Consider the following 15,928-nt stretch of genomic DNA (forward strand, 5'->3'; position numbering starts at 1 on the left):
TCTTCAGCCTCATTTGCTCGTTGTTAGTGCCTGCATACACATATCATAGTTTTATGTTCCCAGAAGACGACAACGTAACATTGCCAAAATATTGGAAGGTGATTCAAGTTTTTTTAATTAATACTTTAACATATGTTGTGATTTCCTGAAAAAAAATTAAAAGTCACTGATCTAGATGATGAGGATCTTTTTTGATCAGATGAGGATGGCTATTTGGTATAGCTTGAAAAAGGTCTATATGTCATGCCTTTTAGAACATGCAAAATTTTTTTCTGAGGTGCCATTAATGTAGAGAAAAGCAATGCATTTTTTGTGTTCTAGACTGAGGGAGAGAGAGAGAGAGAGAGGGGGAAGGAATGTTCAGAAAATACTATTCATTTTGGCTAAAAAAGGTGTCTCAGATGCAATTGATTTCTGTAGAGCGACTAGCATAGAGTAAACAGTTCTAGCTCCAACTGCTAAAGTTTTGATAATATTATATTTCTAGGCAGTCTAGTGAGAGATGATGGATATACCTTTCAGTGTTGGTAGGCTTTCCGTAAACAGGAAAGGATAGGTGTAAAAATTTCACATAATTATGAATTACTTATGTTTTTTTTTACAGTATTATACATACTGAGTGAAAATTTCATTAATGAAGAATGTGTTTTTGTTATACGATTAAATATGTGTATTTGCATTTATTAATGCAGTTGTACATGTAGTATTACCAGAGCCGTATATGTAGTTAAGTGGAGGTGATACATGAGAAGATTTAAAATATATTTCAGTCATCAATTTACTTACCTTAATGTTACAATCCTTAGGAAATTTGCATAGAAATAATGTTGCATGTATATTATTGTGTCCGCGCGGTTAGCCTAGTGGCTTTGCGCTTCGCAACCATATGCCTGGGGAAGGAGTGTCCTAGGTTCGATTCCCGTCAGAGACGTGAGGAGCTGAAGGATCTTCCTCAGCCATAGCCAAGTTAGCCGGTCTTGGGCGCGGGCAGTAGGGTTTTTTCCGCCAGTTTAGCTGGTATTTTTCATCCCGCAAGCAGGCAAACCGGCCCCGCGAACACACAGGGATACAGCCAAGAATATCTTGAGGCATAGGAGTGACCATTCTATCCTTGTATTTCGGTTACGAAATCCAAGCATGCTTGGAAGGTTGTGGGCCTTAAAGGCCTTAAAGCCATTGGGATGGGGATGTATATTATTGTATGTTTGGTTATATTAGTATTCTTATGCTATACTATTACACCATGCAGAAACTGCAGCAATGGCAGCCATGTTGTCACTAAAGTTTTGCTTTGAATCTCAACTTGTCATTAGTAGTGAGGTTTTTAGAATAGCTATTGCTGAGTAACTGGAAGGCTAGCCAACTATACGAAAGCTAGGAAGGAAAGAAAGAAAGAAAGGTAAAATAAACTACTGAGTTAAGTTCCATGATCTCAGAAAAGTTTTTATATGCATCTTTATAAACTCTTCAAGGAGGAAACTGTTCACAAAGTCTTTCGAGAGACTATTACATGACAAGTTGACAACTAAATTAGAACAAGTGGAGTTAGATAACAGCTTAGCGAGTTATATAGGTGATTGGCTGTCGGACAGATATTAGCAAGCTGTGCATGGTATCATTGAAAAAGACATTCACCAGTGATGTGTCAGTTGGTCTGTTTTGAGGTCATTTCTGTTTAACTTGTATGTTAATGATAATGGGACAAGTTTAACTGGAGATATACCATTGTTTGTAGATGATGCCAAGTTGGAGAGAACTATGAGTAGAAGAGCAGATGCTGTAGCTTTTAAGAAGACCTGAACATTCTGTGTTAGTAAAGCTAACAGTTCAGTGTTGCAAAATTGTAAATTAATTTTGAAATTTCATACACAATGATATGATACAGTGTATACTGATATGGAAATTTTGAAGAAGGTAGAGGAGCAGAGAGGGATCTGGGAGTAATTGAGGAGAGGAATCTGAAGTTTAAGTGTTCTGATATCATTTTGATGTCATCACAATTTTAACAATACAACCCCTAAACTTCAGGTTCCTGTTCCCCACCACTCTCAGTTGAAGAGGACCTTCACAAGTTGAAACGGGTGGTTATGGTTCTGCTGTATACCTTAGTCAGGCCATATACACAGTCTTGCAATAAATACTGTTACAACTTTTCCACCCACCCCCCCACAGCAAACAACTGCATGTTTATCAGTAGAGAGAGTTGTCTAGATGTATGGATTAACATGCAGTGTGGATATTACGAGTGTCAAGTACTCCATAAGATTGGAATGCAGCCACCCATTATTTTAAACATGCTAAAAACGCTGAGGATTTTTTATTTATTTCGTATAATGATACAACAGCTGTAAGACCTTTTATTGGGAGGTACAGCACCATCTCAGCACACCCCCCCCAATTTTATCTGGGATGGCATAGCTGACGAATCAGGCCTATGACTGGGTCTAAGTATTCAGAGGCCCTAATTTTCTTTTATTACTGTGCTGATTAAGTTTCACTTGCTCTGTAGCTGTTGGTTGCCATAAAAGATGATCATGCTTAAAATTCCAAAAGTTCAAAGAACTTCCAGTTGAAATGGAGACAAAAACTACAGGATGTGTCAGAAAGTTAGAATCATCATAAGTGAACTCTCAGTGGGTGCATAATAAGATATTAAAGTATAGAGCTGTAAAGCATAAATTTTTCATAAAAAATATAGTGAAATAGAAGATATTATAAATCCATAGTTTATAGCAAAATGTAGAAAGAGACTTAATATACACATTTTATTGGGTGAGCTCAGGACATTAAGAAAGAAATAGCATATAAAGTAAAAAATAAATATTGAAAAATGTAAATAAAGTACTTTTGTAAAAGTTTTACACTTTTAGTGGATACATTATGTACTAATGTATCATTAGTACATAGTACTATGGATAGCTAGTATTTACTTGCTGCAAATTGAATACGTATTGGGAGTTGTGGAGTCCCACTATTCATCACAGAAGAACAGTCCACCCATATTTTACTTATGAAAGTGATAATTCCAGGTACCCAATTTAAACAATGACAACCTTATTAAGCATTCTGGCAGAATGCTTAATAAGGTTGTCATTGCAGGCGTAAATTATGGAAAAATTTGAAAACAATACTCTTAAGAATTACCATAAAAAACCAAAAATATGGCTACACTATGTGGACGATATTTTCATCATATTCAGTGGAACAACAGATGAACTTATCAATTTCAAAGATCATCTCAACAATTTGCACAACACCATAAAATTCACTTTAGAACAAGAAAAAAATAAAAAACTTCCTTTTCTGGATATTCTATTAGAAGTTAATGAAGAAAGTAAACTCTTCTTCTCATATAGGAAGCCTACAAAAACTGGAAGATTTCTAAATGCAACCTCACACCTCCATCCTTCACAAAAAATAAGCTTAATTAAAACTCCTCGAGACAGAGCATACAATATCTCCAGCACACAAGAAAGATGTAATGAAGAACTAAAATACTTAACACAAATCCTCCAACAGAATGGATATGAAACAAAAACCATCAAGAGAATCCTTAAAATGCCTCCAGCTAACAACACAATAAAACAGGATTACAAAAATGCAATCTCACTTCCTTATATCAAAAATGTTACAGACAAGTAGGCAAATTAATGAACAAACACAACATAAAAGTAGCCTTCCTTCCTATGGAGAAAATCTCAAGATTCCTACATCCACCAAAACCACCTCATCATCCTCTTAAAAAACCAGGAGTCTACAAAATCCATTGCTCTTGCGGGATTTGCTATGTAGGACAGACAGGAAGATCTGGAGAAATACGCATGGCTGAACACCAAAAAGACGTATAATACAAAAGAGAACAAAAAACGGATCTTGCTTTCCATGCCACTTCCACTGGACACGATGTACTCTGGCAAAAAACGACAATGTCATACATAGAAAACAACAGTTATATAAGAAAATTTAAAGAAGCTGCTAATATGCTAAAAAACCCAACCCAATGCAATAAAAATCAAGGTTTAATTCTCCATCAAGTGTGGTCAGCTCTAATAAAAAATCTACCTCAATCTGAGCTCGGACTGTATGAACGAGAACAAGCACATGACATCATCCAGTATTGTTCAACGTGAATAACGTTATATATCTGCATTCTGTTATTTGAGTTTTATGAATAGCCAGACGGTTATGATTTGTATTTATTAATTCTCTTGTTTAAACTTTAAGTTATACTATTTACCCCCTGAAGATGTAAATCCTACGATTTACGAAACTTGTCGGGAACTATTATTTCAGTGTTTTATAGAACTGAATAATAAAAAAATGTGGTGTAATCACCGAAATATGTCTTTTGAAGGTTGTCATTGTTTAAATTAGTTTTAATTTGTTTTAATTGTTTTATTTTGTGTCTGTGTGTGCGTGCATGCATGTAAATCAGAGTCCTTAGCACCAGAAGCAAACATCTCATATTTTGTAAAATGCATTTATATTTTTATTTATTTATTTATTTTAATATATCAACTTGACATACAAGAGCTGTAAACTTATAGCACATCAACACTATGTATGGATAAGTATTAAGAAGAAAGAAAACCTGTAGATATAATGAACAAGTCAGGTTTCAGGAGTGGTGAATTATCCAATAGGCACACTAGGTGCAAGCCTAGGGCCTCATCCAAGGGGCCTCAAAAATTACATAGCAGAAAAGATAATATCCTTCTAAAAATTTAGTGAACATTTATATTTATTATTGATTTATTTTCTAATATATTTTAAAAGAATAAAAAATTATTTAAGAAATAGTTTAGGGCAGACTCATTTAAACGATTTATCTGTAATGTTTACAGAAAATAATATAGCTAATATGTTAAATTATGGTAACATTATAAAGCATAAAAGGTAACATTGTAAGTTGTAATACTAACTAGACAAATTAAATAAATACTTATAAATAAAGAAAAAAACTTGTAATTATTTATTTAAGGATTTTATTGTCTTTTTAATATAAAAAAAAACACTCTTACATAAAGGGACTTATAACAAAATTGTGCCTAGAGACTCAAAGGAGCATAATCTGCTACTGAACATAATATGAGAAATACAGTGAAGATTACTCCTTATTTAAACAACAAACTGCTGATGTCATCAATAAAATAAATTACATTCAGGAATGAAAGAGAGAAGAATTTCTGTTTTCAATCATGCATATTTATATATTATTGTGACATCTAGAATCCTACTATTCATCACAAAAGACCAGTCTACCTCTTTTTTTAGTTATGAAAGTGATAATTTCCAGGTACCCAATTTAAATAATGACAACCTTACTGCCCATCATGACATAGTTATTAAAGACGTCTTGTCATTATTGATTTCGTTTACGTTATGCGACTAATTTCAATATAATTTTTAAAAAAAAAAGTACCAGTTATACAGAAATTATCGGATAACTAAAAAATTCTTTTTTTTACATTTGATATCTGGACATTACGATTGGGGAGTGTTAATTCCGGTATGATAAGAATCAACATCTTTAGATGACGAAATGTTATGTAGAGCCAGGGTTACCGGCGACAGCGCCACATCATTGTAATCACAAATTATTATTACCGTATGTAATGTCGCTCCTAACATTTCGATGGAAAAGCTTTGTTTAACACTTGTTACCCTCCTACATTACATTGTCATCTTCGGTGATGAATATTTATGTAAGAAATATACATATACATAATTTATAAAGCAAGTATGTATTACGCTTAATTCTGTATCCACGATTGTTCGCAATGTTATCTATTACATTATTATTAAAGTGTTAATGGTATGTGTGAGTATAGTATACACTGAGAAACGAGATGCAAGTGATATAGACCGTGTATATAAATATTATGTCCTCGTATTCAAATTATTGCAATTTGTGGCAAAGGTGAAAAATCATGCACACAATTTGGGAACACCGAATGGTAAATACTTCAAAAGACAAAACTATTTTGATATACTTACACAACCATGCCATATGCACCTTCGCCTATATAAGCCAATGTTGTGTAACGCGGGGCAACTTCGAATATCTGACCTCTTACAACCTCTGTACTCCGCTGATCGCCTTCTTTGGCAGCCATTTTTTCGCAAGCTAAAAGCTTGCCGCTCTCACATTCAGTGGACACCGTCACCTGCCGTTTAGTGACGTCATTCCCAGACCTTCAATAGGCAGCATATCCGCTTTGAGGTTCTCAGTTGTAATCAAAATGATTATCAAGTTGTTTGTATAAATTTATAATTACCAATGACAAATAAATAAATATATAGTATACACATACTATATATGCCTACTTAATGAAAGATAGGGGACAGTACTACTCTTACTTTGCATTTCCTAATTCGATATTAATATACAAATATGAAAAATTAAAAAATAATAATAAGCTGTAGTTTCGGTCATTTACATGTATATATAAAAAAACCAATATTAACTACTATAGTTTCCTTAGAAATACACTTCTTCAAACAAAACATTTGTGCCAATCAAGATATTAATTTCCTTATTGCTGTTCTTCGTAATCAAATGTTACAATTATTTGAACAGGCATCACTGAAGTTAGTTGCTGTGCTGTAATGTAGCGCAATTGGAAACGAACCTGCGTTCGATTCTCTTCTTAATGAGGAGAATCTTTATATGGGCTGGAATTTTCTCAGAAATAATACCTTTATATGGGCTTTTTAAAATGAAGTTGAGTTATCCGATCTCATATATATAATACATAAATATCTATAATACAAGTACTTAAAATATTTAAGTACTTGTATTATAGTATATATTAAATTCATTCACAGCTTCAACTGTGAATGAATTTAAGAAGTATGACAGGTATTGTGTAAATAATGGCTAGTGTGTCAATGTCAGGTCTCCCGCGATGAGTCTTTTGACTCCATGGAGACACCCTTAAAATAATAATAATAATAATAATAATTTCTTATAAACAGCGCCCAGAAAGAGACGGCTGACAACTGCTGCCATGGTTGTTCGCTAACCCAAACACAATACTGTATTCTATCCTCCCACGAGCTTTATTACTGGGGGGGGGGGGACAAGGCGATATTCCATATTCCAACCATATGCGTGTGGATCAGATAATTCATTATTTTTAGTAGATATCGGCGGTGTTGTTTAATATAATATTTTGTTTATTTTTGACTGTGTTATTAGGTCGTGTTGTTTAGTCTTGACTATTATCAAAAACGTTCTTCGTTATAGTACTGATGGTATGTGAAAAATGGCCACCCGATCATCGATGTTGACATCAACGTTGGGGATTTTGGGCGATGGATCGTGTGTTTAATGTATTCGTTGCTGAGAGCGTATGGCTTGTGGTATGAAAGCGAGAATGAGGAGAATATTTGTCAGAATTGTTTCGGAAGCAAGTGTAAGAAATGCGAGTCGTGTTTTTTATTATTATTATTATTATTCGTGACACCTCCAAGGAGTCCGAAGACTCATCGCGGGAGGACACCTATTGTACAACTCTCTGTCTCCACCACTACACCGAAACTCTACTACCAATCATCACCTTCAGCGCCATCTACTGCCCATCACACAGTTAATATTTTTTGTCTGTAAATTGCGTGTGTTCTGAGGGGCCGATTTGTCTGTATGCGGGATGAAAAATCCGAGTTTCCGGAAGAAAACACCCTGCTACCCCCGTATGAGATCGGCTAACTCACCTTCAATTGAAAACGTCATATAAAGATTCCTCCTGTCATGACGAGAATCGAACTTAGGCCTTTTCCAAAAAAATAAAAGGCGAAACGTACCGTCGTTCTTCTAATTGTGCTGTGGAGGCGTTTGGGAGTGAAAGAATGAAGTGACTGATATTATGGATATAAGGCAGGATTGTGGAGAATGTATCTGAAGCGTGAATGATAGTGTAGGAAATACGAATGACAGTTTAAAGAGAGTAGTTGAAAATGTTAAAATCTAGTCGTTCGTTAGCTCGAGCGACTAGAGAAACAATTGGCGTGTGTACAGGACTGAGTATGAAAGAAAGAGTGAACGAAAAAAAAAAAAAAAAAACATAAAGTGCTACAAAGTGATTGGAAAGAAATAACATTTAATGCGGATTCGATGATACATCGAATACTTAATGAGAAAGTGACGGAAACCCGTTTTCCAGGTGCGAATATAAAGAATCTTAGTAAAGCTGTAAATTTGCAGGAGAAAGAAGCAAAAAAAAAAGTTAATTGTTTGGGGAGGCACAATCGATTTAAATGGTGATAATTATGCAATGAGTGCCGATATGAAAGAGTCATTAAAAAAATCAAAAATTAGGAGTAAGAAAGTAATGAATGCTAGTCTGCTGCATCGATATGATAGGATGGAATTGGGAAGGGACATGATTACCAATTGCTTAATGAGAAGTTTATGTAAGAGGGATGGTGTGCAGTTTTCAGGTGTGCGGAGTAAATTTGTTGGACGTATGGATGGGTACATATCTGAGGGACTGACTTAAATGGTTTTGGAGGTGGTGTGCTTGGAGAAAGTGTTGTCCAGGAAGTGAAAAACCAGAGAAAGTAAATATATCAGGGGTAAGCAAATAAGCATGTGCTTGGCCACTCCTGGGACTAATAAATGTGAGTGCAAGAATGACTGTGTGGAAATAACCACACCTGATATAGATAAGTATGAGTGCAGGAATGATTGTGAAGAGATGGGTGCAGTATCCCTGATTTAGAATCTGAATGGGCAGGTAATGATATCATCCAAGGCTAACTGTGAGCCAAAGGGGATGTTGAAATGCATGTTCACGACGAATGCCCGAAGTAATAGAAATAAAGGAGAAATGTTTTTGCATTGCTCAGCTCGACTTGGTTATCAGGCAATATAGTTACAGGGATAGAATTTAATGGATATTGTATTTTCAGAGAAGATATTTCCAGGAGGAGCGCTATTAATAATGATAGCTGAAGAATTTCAACCAACAAAACTAAAAGTTAAGGAAGATTGTTCATCTGATGGAAATGGTTCATTTGAGGCTGTCTGGTGTGGGATAGAGGTTAATAGGAAAAATATATATTAATGGTTGCTGCTATAGAACTGGGGAGGGTCCAGAAGAAGAGGTCACCGACATGAATCAGCAGATTAGCACAATGAGTGCAGGTCAAGCAATTATCAAGACAGACTTAAATTATGGCGATATAGATTGGAAGGAGGATAAGGCGCATAGCAAAATGGAAATGGAATTTATACAGTTACTAAGGGTTAATTAATTGAAATAGAATGTGATGAAAGGGACCAGAGGTTTCAGAGTGTAGAAAATCTATCTATAACTACAGTATTAGCTGCATCTTTGATTGGGGAAAATGACCATGCAGTCTTGGTTCCAAGATTGCTCAACACGTTTTAATTTCAGTTTAGAAAGTTTTGTACGGAACCACAAAGCTGGCGATGATGGCAAACTTAAAAGGCCACTTACAGCATATGAAACAACAAGGAATGAACTTAAAAGGCCACTTACAGCATATGAAACAACAAGGAATGAATGTCAGTGTATGGGAAGTGGTTAAAGAGAGCAAAACATTATCATACCAAGGGTTACGGAGATAAACAAAGTAGGGATTAAGTGCATGACCTAGTAGGCCAAGTGGTTAGCGTATCCGCTCTCCAGCCAACTGCCGACGGTTTGAATCCCACTGTGGGCATGAATGTTTGTGATTGTCTGTGAAAATGCTAGTGGTGGTTGTGGGCAGTAAATGGTGTTAATGTAGATGATGCAGTTCACTGTAGTTGGTGGGTTGAGTGGTAGAGACGGACAGCTGTAGAGTATATGCCCTCCCTCGATGGGTCTTTGGACTCCCTGCAGGTGTCACATAATAATAATAATGATGACTAGCAATAAAAATCAGGAGTTACAAAAAATAGCATTCTGGAAGGAATACAAACAACAATGTGATCGGAGCTAAGTAGGCTAAAGTAAATTTCAAACAGTCTTTTCGCTAGGTATCAAGTAAGAAAAAGAATGATTATGGAGAGATACTTTACTGAGCGCTGATGGTAGGAAAGTAACAGAGGCAGAAGAAATACTTCCATTACCTAGTGATCACTTGGCAAGGGTATATCATCCGGATGGTTACTTTACAGTTACTGAAGTGACATAGACTGATGTGAGTATTCAGGTAGATGAACTAGAGGAACTCAGTTTATTGAAAAATATGAATGCGAATACTGCAGTGGGCCTGGAATATGTCTACTCATGTGCTACAAGAATAAGCAAGTGAACTGAAAGTGCCACTAATGAAGTTGTTTAATCTATGTCTCAACTCTAGCAAGGTTTCAAGGGAGTGGGAAAAAGGGGTAAGATAGTTCCATTACATAAAGGTGGATCTAAGACAGAAGTAGCAAATTAATCATCAATTAATATTTCTGAAGGAGTGGTTAAAGTAAAACTCAGGAATGCGTGGATAGGAATATGATATAAGTGAAGCAAATGGGAATGGATATGAGGTTGGTGGCATGGAAAGGAGACATGCTGATAGATAGACATTAGAGGATGGTTCATGATGGAGTAGAATCAAATGTTACAGTGATTCGTGGAGTGCCTCAGGGCTCTGTACTGGGAGTAAAAAAATCTGCTAATGCCTTTTCCCTTATAGGGTGTAGGCAAGGTCTTCATAACAGGATCTACTGGTGATGGTGAATAAAAATTTGAAATTCAGAGGACATATTGCAAGAGTTGACAAAATAGCTCAGAGATTTACTTGGATGTCGAAGAACACATTGACAAGCAGTGGCGGCTGGTTAAAATTTTAAGTGGGGATGCTGCATATACAAAAAAAAATTTTTTAATAATAATTAATTTTTTTTTCTAATCAGTAACTAATTTATTAATAATTAGATTTACATATTAAAAAATTGCTTTATTAAAAATATTTCACCCTCACTACGAACAAACACCAATAATAAAAGTTTATACACTGCCCAACCAAGCAGTGTCGGAATGACCTTGTAACGTGCAATCACAAGCGCAAACGAATATCGGCGAGTCTCGCTTTATTTCGCCAAACGCAATAATTCTGACACTGCGTTAGGTCATTATTATTATTATTATTTGACACCGCCAGGGAGTCCAAAGACTCATCGAGGGAGAGTGTGCCAACAGCATCGAACAATTGGCCACCTTCCAACTACTAACCGCGCTCAAACTTACTTAACTGAGCCATTGGTAGCAGAGGCTCTACCAATCGACCAACCAGTGTATTTGTTTCGTGAAACGATAATTGAAAAAATATAATTCTTTTCTGAGCCTGTGTAGCTCAGTGGATGTGGTGTGTAGAGCGTTTTGGACTCAGATCAGAGCAGACGTGTTTTTGTGTGCTCCTTAGTGTTCGAGCGTAAGAGGATTAGTGCTGCTTAAGCCTTTACCAGTGCGGGCACGTTGCCCTTAACGTACCGTCTGCTTTCATACAGCATGTCGTCGATCGCGGAAAAATCTTTAATTGCTAATACAAGCTTACCTGTTAAGGCTACTAGCTTTCAACAACTACCGGAAGGAAATGTTTCATCTTGCAATACCTCTTCAAGTACAAAGGCTACTGGATCTCTGAAGGATACACCCCCAGTCTCTACAGTAACAAATCTACATAACACAATGGAACAGGCATCAGCGACCGTCTTTCAGTCACCTGCTGCCAGTACAATGAAGGATTTCAATTCAGATGTTCTCTCATCGTTGAATCTCCCAGATGAACTAGATTGGAGCAAGGCCTGCATCCTAAAGTGTGATCCTTCTGGCGCCCCATATACAGAACTGGATATCATCAAAAGTTTGAAAGGCAAGGTAAGAGGTTCCGATGTATGGCACCTTGGCTCCTTAAAGTTCAGTTATATTTTCATAATTTCATTTAAACATGTTTCTTTGAAAGAAAAATTTGCAAATTAAAATCACTTAATTTTAATAACCATACATGTGAAATTATCCCCATTGTGAGATCTAGAAAATTAGATATTTTAATTCATTGGTTACCCCCCACACACCCAAATATCTAATAGATTAGTTGGCATGCACTTTGAATCATTTGGTAAAATAGAATGTACTGAAAATGTATCCAATATAAAAGATAAAGAATGGGCGTATGTATTATCCAACAAAAAAAGATTGACTATTACATTGAATGACGATGCCAGAATAGAAAATATCCCGTACATTATAAAAGTTTCTAAAATGCCAGGCTTAGTGATCATTCCAGGAAGACCTCCTGTATGCTTCAGATGCAGGCAGGTAAGTCATCTAAGAAGAGAATGCACAGCATCGAAATGTGAGCGATGCCAGAGAATCGGACACGATATTAAACAATGTCCAGGGCAGACATCTGCCTCCATGTTGGCCACGCGCCCTTCGGGTAGTCCACCGAACACATGCGATGAGCTCGAAAAAGCAGAATACTTCCAGGAAATAACTTCAACTATTGAATATGAGGAAGAGAATCGGGTCAATGAAGGCAGCACCCCAGGGCTTAACACCTACGGGCACGAGGAATGTAATGAGAATAACTCTCTGCTAAAGGCAAAGGAAGGGATTTTCCAGGCGGGCGAGGGGACTAACAGCCAAAGGTCAGTTTTAGATTCAAAAAAAGTAACAAAACCTGAAACTACAGAGAAAAAAAAATCACTCCGAATAACACAAATGAAGAATTAAATAATAATTGCCCGGTTGAAGATGAAGAACTTTCAAACACTGAAATAACTCAAACCATCTCGGTAACACAAATTACAGAAAAAAGTAAAACGGATTTAGAAAACGAAGTAGAGAAATCAGAATGGAATACTAAACAGATCCCAGTAAAGAGAGCAAAAATGAAGTTTACGCCTAACATCACCAAAAGCCGGAAGTCAAAACCCAAAGCAAAATAATTAGCTAAGAGTCTGGAAAGAAAAGGCTCTAGAAAACTTTCAACTTTCTAACTATGACTCACAATCTAAAAATCATTGCACTAAATGTAAACGGGCTAAATAATAAAACATTGATTCAACTAACAGTTAATTTAATCTTTCTACACAGACCCGATATACTTATGATACAAGACACTAGACTACACAACAACACTGACCCATCAAACAGCTTCAAATACAAGTTACAAACAATGTACCATATTGTTGCTGATGAGGCTCAGACTAATGGAATAGGTGGAGTTACTACACTAATAAAAAAAATCGGATAACCTCCAAATATTATCCCATAATGTCGTAATCAGGCATAGAGTTCCGGAGGTCGAGCTTTTGGCAGAAAAAAATACACAACATAATTAACATATATGGACCAGCCACACATAATCATAAGACCACCTTCTGGGAGGAAGTGCGACACTATATTCAACAAAAAAATAACCCAATAATAGCAAGAGATATGAACTTTACAGAACAACCACAAAAGGATCAAGAAACCCAAACTTACTTCCGCAGAAAAATTTTACAAGAGTTTTCACCCACTGTGGCCTATCAGATGCCTTCAGAATCTTGCATCCCCAAAAGAAGGAATTCACATATTTTGCACCCGGAAACGACTTTAGAATAGACCGCATATCACTCAAACATTCAGAAATATAAAGGTCAAACTGTACAACACACACCTGTCATGTTCAGCGATCACCATATGGTGATGGCTGAACTACAACATCAACAAACAGAAACAGCTGATAAGTTTACAAACAGAAATTTCCCCCTATGGAAGTTTAATAAACACCTTAAAGATGACGATGAATTCAACAATAACATAGAGAAAATAGTTGAGGAAATAGAATCCATAGAAAATGCTGTAACAGCCTGGAGAAATTTAAACACATGACAAAACAAACAGCAATCAAAATTAGTAGAATAAAAAAGCAGCAACAAAGGAACAAACAGAACGCTGACACGAAGAAATTATCAAAATTGTATCACCACCATGACAGAAATAATGAAAACATCAGAACAGAAATAGAAGAAATTAAAAACCGCATAACAGTGAAACAGTTTCAGGAAATAGAAGGAGCGTGACTACGTGCTGGTCTCAAAATAATTGAAAATGATGAAGGGAAGACCTCGACAGCATGGCTGTTTGAGAAACAACGGAATGCAAAACAGAATAAAAACTATAACATACGAAGGCCAAACTCTAAACAAAGACTCCGAAATAATTCGTGGTGTTCAAAAATACTTTTCTTCACTATTTCAAGAAAAACCCAGCAGTCAGGAAGAAAGAGAAAGATTCCTATCACTCCTCCCCAAAATCACCCAGCAGGAGGCCGCCTTATAGTGAAACAGCTCCCGGATAACAAATCACCAGGTGAAGATGGACTAACAGGCGAATTCTATAAAGAATATATCCCAAAATTTGAACATATTTTTATTAAAATGATCAACACGATGATTACAACACAGACAACGCCAGCAAAATTCAACACAGGACACATTGTACTACTACCAAAGGTTGGGGATCAACAGAAGTTACAAGACATAAAAAACTGGAGAGGCATAACCCTACTGAATACTGATTACAAAATAATATCTAAAATACTTACAAACCGAATGCAAAAGCACCTCCATAAACTTATCTCACCAGCACAATCATGTTCAGTGAAAGGAAGAAATATTCTTGACACTATAATGCACCTCCAATGCATTTGCGATTATTACAGCCTCACAGAAAATCCATGTATTGTAATGGGGCTAGATATTCAAAAGGCATTTGACACAGTTAGCCACCAATACCTGTTTGAAACACTAGACCGAATAGGAGTTGGAGTAAACTGGAAAGAATCGATTAAGCTTTTGTACAGAAACGCGGAAAGTAGGCTGATCATTAATAAAAATCTCTCTCTTAGCCTCTTTCCCAATAAAATGTTTCATCCGGCAATGAGACCCACTATCCATGGCTCTATTTGTTCTAGCCCTAGAACCACTCATTATAGTCATTAACACAAACAACAATATCAAAGGAACACATATACACGGAGAAAGTGACGCCAAAATATTGGCATATGCTGATGACGTCACTTTAACACTAGGAACACAAAAATCCTTTTATAGAACACTCAAAATAATAAAATACTTCAGTATAGCCTCAGCACTGAATGTGAATCTAGCAAAATCCCACTGCAAAATAATTGGAAAGTGGGAAAACCAACCAAGGATTCCTTCAGGAATACATGTGAATAATTACATACCGGTTCTGGGCGTCAACATCCGAAGCTCAGAATCACACGAAGAACAGTGGAAAGAACTCCATGACGGCATAAAGAAGAAAATTAATGCAAAGCGCCCTAGACAGCTGTCCGTCCGAGGAAGGGCCCGGGTTTGCAACATCTACCTAACATCTCGCCTGTGGTACAAGATACACAACACCCCGTATCACGGAAGGTGGGCCGAAAAAATACACAGGCTCTGCGCTACATACATCTGGGGCTCTCAGTATGAACCCATGCGCAGATCAACACTCTTCCATGAAGTTAAAGCTGGTGGTTTACCATTGCTAAACATCCATCTGAAAACTCTCATCGGCAGGGCAATAACAGCAGCCCAAGCACACACAAAAACCTATCATGCCTATACGGCAACATTCTTACAAAAGTGTTTGCCGCATAGGTTTATAAGCTCACTTCCAGATATAAAAAAACCAAGCCCGAGAATGTTCAAAGAAATAGCCGAAGGGTACACATATATAATGAAACACTCAGATACCGAAACCTTACTGACAATCAAACCAAGAAAACTATATAAAACATTAAGTCAAGTGACATTCTCACCTCCCCAACACAGGGAAATAAGAAAAGGAGAAATTAGGCTAAGTTCGGTGCTTAGCAAAGTTTTCCGACTTCCAATATCACCAAAATACAAAACATTCTTCTATAAAGTACATCATGCCTGTCTCCCCACAAAAATGTGGTGTGTAGCCAACAAAATACC

At 36.5% G+C, this 15,928-nt stretch overlaps 1 protein-coding gene across 2 annotated transcripts in view; it reads right to left on the reverse strand.

The window, feature by feature from the left end:
- The window catches only part of rl (Mitogen-activated protein kinase rl), a 203,535-nt gene extending 197,408 nt beyond the window's left edge, over window positions 1-6,127 (reverse strand). For both annotated transcript variants that reach the window (XM_090400971.1, XM_090400970.1), the window contains exon 1: window positions 5,998-6,127. In XM_090400971.1, coding sequence (XP_090257097.1) covers window positions 5,998-6,116 — 119 coding nt within the window. In that variant the 5' untranslated portion in view covers window positions 6,117-6,127. The remainder of the gene's footprint in view (window positions 1-5,997) is intronic.
- Window positions 6,128-15,928: the final 9,801 nt, after the last annotated feature.

Source organism: Typopeltis vanoorti, chromosome 11 (assembly GCF_054136105.1).
Source record: "Typopeltis vanoorti isolate ZY-2024b chromosome 11, IOZ_Tvanoo_1.0, whole genome shotgun sequence".
Taxonomy (NCBI): Eukaryota; Metazoa; Arthropoda; class Arachnida; order Uropygi; family Thelyphonidae; genus Typopeltis; species Typopeltis vanoorti.